General features: G+C 41.3%; 1 protein-coding gene across 2 annotated transcripts in view; it reads right to left on the bottom strand.

Annotated features, from left to right (window-relative positions):
* Window positions 1-6208: 6208 nt before the first annotated feature.
* The window catches only part of PDZRN3 (PDZ domain containing ring finger 3), a gene marked incomplete at its 5' end in the record, with an annotated part of 144596 nt that continues 142158 nt past the window's right edge, over window positions 6209-8646 (bottom strand). For both annotated transcript variants that reach the window (XM_082004664.1, XM_082004665.1), the window contains one exon: window positions 6209-8291. In XM_082004664.1, coding sequence (XP_081860790.1) covers window positions 6741-8291 — 1551 coding nt within the window. In that variant the 3' untranslated portion in view covers window positions 6209-6740. The remainder of the gene's footprint in view (window positions 8292-8646) is intronic.

The raw sequence follows: 8646 nt of genomic DNA, 5'->3' as shown, positions 1-8646 counted from the left end.
TTCTTCAGGGCTGTTATTTTATAATGGAATCTCCTACCTGGCTTTCAGAGCAAGGCATTTAATCTTTTTATGCCATGGAAATGAAGACATTTCCAATCCTTAGGGGATTTTTCTAGTCCCAACACAGCAAATTTATAATTTAATATGAAATATTATGTGCTTATATCATATGTGAGATGGACTAGGTCCTTTTTTGGTCCTTAAGAGCTAAGCACAAAATCAAAACATAGAAGCAGAGCCAGACCTGGCTTTTTTTTTGTGTGTGTGTGTGTGCATTATGTATGTAATTTCCTGGGTATGTAATTGATCCCTAGTCATAGCTGGGCCCAGACCCAACTAAAAGACTATGCGGATTATTCTTTCTGGTCCCTTTCTGACTTAGCTGACTCATTTTTCCCAGAAAGGGGAGATGGGAGTAGGGTGCAAGAAGCGCATGACCTAAGGCCAACATAATTTGTTGGGAGAAATAAGTATGGGCTGTTTGGGCTTGCTTTAGCTTGATTTTTCATGTGTGCATAGAGATGCTTGAAGAAGGTATTGGAGAAATTCAGTTACCTTTTAAAGATTACTTTGGTTTTGCATAGAAGGAAGAAGTAGGAATATCAGCCCAGATTTTTATTTGGGCTTTGACTCCGGTGGAGCTACACTGATTTTTATAATATTAGCATTATTTTTTTATAAATTAAAACACTAATTGGAACATTTTTACCAGGTCATTATTTTAATTAATAATTGTTTTGGTTAAATCTCCTCTAAGAAACATTCTGTGTCGTGGAAGATGACGTTTTTTTGCAGGAAACTGGTAGAACTTTGTTCCCATTTTGGACTTGATCGGTAAAGAGCATTGCAATTATGTTCTTAGATCCATAACGTTGATGTAGTAATTTTGGTAACAGAACTCAGATAAATCTTTAATTCCTATTATTCAAAACTGGCAGATTGAATCAAGTAGGTTTTAATCCATTTTGGTTTTGTGTTTTGTACCTAGTTTTCAGAGTAGGCAATTGCATCTTTTTATGCTACAGAAATGAGGATGTTTCCAGTGTTTTGGGCATTTTAGGATTCCAGCAGGAAGGTTTAGGACCCAACTGAGAGGAGGAGTTGATACAAGAACCCTTCTGAGCAGTGCATGCCAAATTGTGAACCTGTCCATTAGAGGGTTTATGATCAGTCCTGAAACAGACATCGTTCTATAATTTATTTTTGCAATATGAGCTCTGATACAGACTGTCGTGGTTTAGCCCCAGCCGGCAACTGAGCCCCACGCAGCCGCTCGCTCACTCCCCCACGATGGCACGGGGGAGAGAATCTGAAGAGTAAAAGTGAGAAAACTCATGGTTTGAGATAAAGACAGTTTAATAGGTAAAGCAAAAGCCGTGTACGCAAGCAGAGCAAACCAAGGAATTCCTTCACTTCCCCCCATGGGCAGGCAGGAGTTCAGCCATCTCCAGGGAAGCAGGGCTCCATCACGCGTAATGGTTTCTTGGGAAGACAGACGCCATCACTCCCAACGTCCCTCCACCCCTTCCTCCTTCTTCGTCCTAGCTTTATATACGGACCATGATGTCATATGGTATGGAATATCCCTTTGTCCAGTTTGGGTCAAGCTGTCCTGGCTGTGTCCCCTCTGAGCTTCCCGTGCACCCCCAGCCTGCTCGCTGCAGGCCAGCACGAGAAGCTGGACTGTCCTTGCCTGCTTAGCAACAACTCAAAACATCAGCACCTTATCAACATTTTCTTATCACAAATCCAAAACATATCCTCACACTAGCTTCTGTGAAGAAAATTAACTCTATCCTGGCTGAAACCAGGACAAGATCTGGAGCTTCTGGAGGCATGCAGTTTGGTGTGGCAGTATGTTAGAAGGGCTGCAGGATGATTAATATTTTTTTTTTAAGCAGCACCCATTAGAAGGCATGTGAAAGGTATGGTTAGCAACTTAAAAATCAAGTTGTGCTCTGATATGCAAAGCTGTGATGGCCCTTCTCTTCATATCCTTCACTAGTACAGTTTAGGATAATTAACTGTGTAAGTTAATACTCTGTTTTCAAATCTTCTGTGAGACTGCTTGGAGTCTTCCAGATCATGTAAGTGGGCTTTGTGTCAGACCTGTGTACTAAACCCCTCATGCTTGAGTATGAAAGCAGCCCAGCTAATCTTTATGTGTGACCCCCCCCTTCCTTTCTTTTTTTGATGTAAGGTATATACTACTGTCTCGACTACCATCAGTCTCTCCAGTGGCCAATCTTGTGTTTCTGATGACGTGAAGTGAGAGTGGGAAGCTTTCCCCACAGAAGCCCCTGAACCTAGTACTACTTTGTGTCGTGACAGGCACTTAGAGAAAAGGGGCATTAGTTCTGCATGTTTGCATTTGAACAATGAACACATCTTCGTAAAGCCTGTATAGCCGAGAAGCAGTACTTGTGCAAGAAAGCTACCACTCTTCCAGCTTAACCCTGGCTGGAAGCTCACAGAAGCTGTTCTGATGGAGAAATGAAGCTGCTGGGATGAAACCCCAAGCAGAATCTTTGCTATGTTGTCACATTAAAGAATTTACATTTAATAAAACCAGGGGCCTCGGGATGGAGGTACGGCATCTGCTGTGACAGTTTCTGTCTTACTTTTGTTTTTTGGGTTTTCTAATTAGTTTATGATCCAATAAATCCTTAATACAACAACTGCTTTAAAAACAATTGAAAATCAGACAAAAAGAGGAGTTTAAATTGCTTATGGCTTGCTCTGTATGGCTTCCAGGCATTTGAGTGATTTCGCTAACAAGTATCCTGTAACCTATTTCCAAAGGCCACTAGCAGATAATTATATTTGGTTAATTTACATACTTTCAGTTTATAATCCTAATTAGTTCTCCAACCAGTAGTCCCTAGGCAATATGTAGTCTTACCTCATTTTATTTGCCATCCCTAATGTGCAAGTTCTCTTCTTTTAATTTACAAAAAAATGCTGTTAGGTTTGGTTCAGGGCTTTCCCATTTCAGCGCACATCTAAACTGGGTGATTCCACGCTGATTTAAACTCTATTTGCAAATAAGTATTTTACATTTTTATAGATCTGAATGTCTGGGAGATGTTCTGCAATTTAGGGAAACTGACCCCTGTTTGACACAGAGCCTATTTTTATTGCAAAGAATCAGGCCAAATTCTGCACCAGTGTGTACCAGGGCATCCCATTTACATCTCTAGTTTGCCCATCCCCATAGGATGGGTGCCGAGGTGTTGGTCTGTAACCGTGCCGTACTGCTACCATGGCAAAAGCGAAGACGGGCTGTAGGGCAGTAGGAATGAGTAACGGCTGTGCGAGAGCCTCCAGGGAGCTGCGCACATGGGCTCTCTAAGAGGCTCTGGTAAAACCTCCTGGGCTGCTTGGCAACCACTTGTTCTCCCTTTGTGTATTTAGGATCTCTCCCTGTGTACTATTCTGGGCTCTGTTATCGCCCAAGCTTGAGATTACTCTCAGTAAAGTGGCTGAGAAGGAAGGGAGGAGGAGGAGGATGGAAATGAAGATTTATACTTTCAGGTGAGCAACACTCCCTTTAGCTCCTTCCAGGTTTAAATGAACGTCAAAAAACGCTTGGAATGAGCCTCCCCAAGGGAAGGAGCATGTCTCCCAGTGCTGATCCAGGCAGGAGTCTGAGTACCTGGGGTTGAAGCTGAGTCAGCATCTTGCTGTGGGACAGGACCCCGTGCCCAGGCTGTGAGGATGACTCTGTTGCTCTGCAGGGGTGTGCAGTTGGTAGAGCGCGCTGGGTTTCAGGGAAAGCCTGAAGCAAGACTGGAGAGGCAATCTCCACTGTTGTGTGGAGGTTTCTTGCATGAGATGTCCCATAGGCAACTAGAACAACACCTTCAGTTGTCTTTTAAGCACTGGAGTATGTACTATAATGCAATTTTTAGAAAAGCTGTTGGACAAAGTATTTTCTCTTAGGCATTAAAGGCTGCTTTCTAGTCTGATTCATTTCACTGTAACGAGGTCAGGTTTGGACTAACGTTACGGTAATTTCCAATGTTTCGTTGCAAGCAATAAAAAGACACAAAATCTCCCTTTTCAACGCTGCTTTAAGTACTTTGATAGGACAATGAAAAAGGGTGTGTGGTAATATAACCCGAGAAAGGAAAAGGAAAATCTGCAGTTTGCAAAGCTTTTGCCTGGATTTCCAGGATAACTGATGGATTCTGTGAACTGACGCTAGTTAATAAATCATAATACTAAGGGAGACAGGTGATTTTTAAGTGACCAAAGTAACAACAAATGTTTAGTAAGGAAAAACTCAAAGGTGTGAGAATAATTCTTAGCCAATAATTTTATTTCAACATCTTAAAGAATGTAAATTTTATACCGTTGATGCTTCGGTGTAATTCCTACACATCACACTTGAATTCCCAAATACGTTTCTGCTGTTACACACATGCACACATTTATATAACTGACGCCTGAAGGAACCATTACCTGTGAAGTTATTTCAAAGGAGCTTATTTTTATGAGGAACACCTTGATGATAATTCTTCCTCATTAGAGCATTTCAAATCTTACTCTATTATTTCCAGGTAGACCAAAGATCGCTTAACTGTCTTTTCATGCCCCGTTTAAGGATTGGGATTCCACACTAATCACAGCTCTCCCTCTGTGCATCTGAATCCCTGAACTTTAGGAGAGGCAGTATTTTGCTATGGCTTTCACACCTGCAATTGGGATGAACAGAACATGGACTCCGAGTAAAGCAGATTTGAGACAGATAGCAAGCGTCTTATGTGGAAAGCAGCATGTTGTGAAAATCATGTACCTTTCTTACTGTACCTCTTGTGATGATAATGGCTGGTAGTACGTCAGGTGAAATCCTGGCTCTAACGAAGTCAACAGAAAATCTTTCATCGACTGCAGTAGGACTAGTACTTTATCCCAAAGGAAAATACTGTTTGAAGAGAAATGTATAGAGGCTTATTGACATGACTGCCAGATTTCAAGCGGCAGTGACAATTTACATGGACTGAAGATGCATTTTAGGGTATGTGAAAGACTTTACTGTGGAATATGGTAGACATGCATTCCGTGCTAATTCAGTGCTAGTCCCCAAAGGGGGTGGAAAAACCCCTGAACAAATCCGTTGTTTGCTTCTTGATAATAGACAATATAGGCACTGAGAAGCTGTTAATCTCTCCCACCTTTTCACTTCTATCATTAAGTTTATAATTTTTGCTCTGTATAGTTACGACAAAAGAGTCCAGAACAAAAACTTAGAGGGGTTTGGGAGAGAGTTTTCTGTGAGGGCAAGGGAAAAGGGAGAGGGGATAGAGAATTTGGGAGCTATTCATAATGAGTCTATGTTACTCAATTCAGCAGAATATTCCAATTTATATCTGAATTCTTAATAACAAACAGAAAACAAGAAAAGGAGTTTGATCTCTTTGGCATTTAGTTTTTGTCTTTTTCACCATCTCTTATTTTATATGTTTATTTGCTTTATGTATTGTCTGTTCTTAATGCAAATGCACACTGAAATTTGTAGGTGGGTTTTATGTACCACTAAGAAAGCAAAACAGGAGAATAGAAACCCTATTTCTTTCTCACTTAAAGGTCATCTTAAATGCCTTGTGAGTTGAAGACAGGCACTGCTTGATTCTGCTCTTGATATTCCTTGTAACTTCTCTCTTGCCTCTTCCCTCCATCTCCCCTTCCCTCAAGAAAACCTCAATCCAAATTCCCCCCAAAGTCAGCATGCAGATTATTCGGTTAGGTTTGACTCCAGTAGGCTGTCTGGGCATTTCTGCAGCACAGGAACTGCGCTCGAGGAAAGAATACTCTATGTGGTGAAACGAGTAGGGAGTCAAAAGAATTTAAAATAGTTTGAAATATAAAACAATAATTTATTTTACTTCATTTTACTTGTTAATGTTTGTAGCTAATGATGATTTCATGAAACTGCTTTTATAATTCAATTCATTCAAATCTATAAAGCAAACAGTTACTACCATAGGCTTTTCAAATTCCACAAACTGTCTTATATAAACAAATTAGCTGTACATGCACATTTTTTCAACAGATTGCAACATTTGCAAACACGCTTTAAAATCCTTTAAAGCTGCAGTATAGTGTACTTTGCTTCAGGCTTTTCAGATGAAACCTATATACTTTCTTCAGAAACCTTAAAAAGAAAAATGTTTAAATGTTGCGCATGACTCTAAAAACTGCTGTTTGATAAATGTTAAATATTACAAGAGAATGACTCTAATTCTGAGTTTAAACCTTGAGCTAAATACCGATACACAGCACTCTGTGTAGAAGTGAACAACAGCAAAATAATATCACAAAATATGGTTTCACAAAAAAATACATATGTGCAGTTGCTCTTGTGGGTTTTTGAATTTTTTTTTTTTTTTTGGTAAAGAAAAGCATGGGTACCTTTTAATATGAATATAGTTAAAGCAAATTACCTGTGTAAGTATGGTTAATAAATTTCTGATATTTAAACACTTCATGTAAAAGGTAACAAGTAAAAAAGTACCATCAGTATTCCAAAAAGCACTGCTAATATTGCCTTTGAATGAAACGGGCAAGCTTCCTCTCCACTTCATCATGGAGATCCTGGCACCCACAGTTGTAGAGTTCAGTATTTGAACTATAAACTTGATGACTGTATCTTATATACAAAAATCCTGCCACATTGAACGAGGCATTGATTTCTACCCCAATGGTAGTGTTTTATGTACATAATTTAGCAACGGTGATTATACAGTAGTCACTGACAGGAAGGAATTGTACACCCGTGTGCCGTCTGGTGACTTTGTTCCATGGGTTAGCAGTTCTTGGATTGTCATCCAATTGTCAAATATTTTTTTATTTCTCCTCTTCATCATTTTTTTGTGGCTCAGTTCAATGATATTCATCTCTTTCTTTTCTTCTGCACCTTGCTGTTCCTTTAAGCAATCTAACCTGCTCTGCATCATAAACTCACGCCTCCTTCTCTGCTCCTTTGCTTTCACTAAATGCTGCTTCCGCTCTTCCTTGCTCCAGTAACGGCCCATCTTCATTTCACTTATGGCGTCATCGTCGGTAGTCATACCGCTGCGCTCCTCCTTAATCTTTATGGCACGTTCTCTCAGCAGCCTGTCCCTGACTGGCCTCTTTGTAATGTAGCGGGTCCCATCGCTTCTAACCTTGACTTTCCACTCCATCCTCTGTTCGCTCTGGCTTGAATTAAAGTCTTTGCACATACTCACCAGACTCATTTGGCTCTGTGCATACTCCACTGCTGACTTCTGTTGGATCAGCTGCATGTAGCTCTGATAGTGCTGTGCATGGGCAGGAATATGAGCATGCTTATATGGAGAGTGATGGTAAGGAGAGACGTAGGAGCCAGAAGGTTTTTGACCATGAGTAGGGCTTTTGCTTTCATCACTGGCTTTTCTCTCCTTGCTTTCCAGCTGCTTGCCAAGGTCGGGATCTTTAGCAGAGGCATGGCATTTACCAGTGCTGGATTCATGGCTTTCTGCGCTAGCAAATAAATTCTTTTGGGAGACATTATATGCCACTGCCCCCTCATTACCTTGACAGTTAATGCCTTCTGCAGTTCTGCGCAGCGAATTGTCAGGGGAAATCTCCAGCGTGAGTGGTGTGCTTCGGCAGCTTTCGCCTGTGTTATATGCGCTCGAGCTATCCTTGTCAGACTTCTCCGGGAGCTCCGTAATGTCTGAGAGCTCGTGCCTGCGAACATCGATGCTTGTGTTATAGTTGCGGAACCCGCTGTTATGCAGCATCCAGGGCTCCCGGTACTGATCTTTCAGCTGCTGCATTTTATGAGCTCTCACAATATTCAGGCACTCTAGCTCGATATTGCGCAGCTCCTCATTCAGCATCTCCAGCTCTCTGTCAACACTTTCTTGGTCGCTTTTGCTCATATCCAGCGTGCTGTTATGATAATACAGACTGTAAGGGTTGGCAGACTTCACCTGGCACTTCAGTTCCAGCAGTTCCCGGAATCGCTCGCATTCGTCTACGGGGATGCCAAGGAAGTCGACATCCGTACAGTCGGCAGAGATAAATGATTCATTGCTGAACTGCATATCGCCACTTCCTAGGGTGTCATGACTGTATGTCAGCTGCTTCTGGCTCCCTAAAGTGTTGGAGGAGGTGGTGTGATCATCCGCATTGTTTTCCTGCTCAGAGCTCTCATCGTTGCGAGTGCTGTCATCTGTGCGCCCCACGCCGCTGTCCTTCTCATGCTGGTTAGATAAAATAGTGGCTGTGTCTGTGGTACCCTCATCCTCCTCATGCTTCTTCTAACAGCAAAAAAGAAAAAACAGAGAAATTATTGCAGGAACATAAAATATTTCAGGGTGTTTATCTTTTAACTGTTTTCTTAATCTGTCACCTGCTACACTTTCTGCATCTTTGTCTTTTACTTGCGTGGAAAGAATTTTATTAAGAACTCATAGAAATGGTGACTGAACACACAGCATGCTGTGGATGACCTTTTCAGAAGAACTTGAGGTCTGCTATTCAGTTATACAGCAATAATGGTAGAAGTCACATTTTCAAATTGTTTCTTCTCCCACTTAGGTGCCCAAAAGTATCCAGTTCTACTGCAGTGCCAAAGTGAGCATGCGCCCCTTCAGAAAATGCAGCTACCACAGA

Source organism: Phaethon aethereus, assembly GCF_964289735.1.
Source record: "Phaethon aethereus genome assembly, chromosome: 11".
In the NCBI taxonomy this organism is placed as follows: Eukaryota; Metazoa; Chordata; class Aves; order Phaethontiformes; family Phaethontidae; genus Phaethon; species Phaethon aethereus.
Note: the sequence above shows the minus strand (reverse complement) of the source record. Positions and strands in the feature narration are given on the sequence as shown.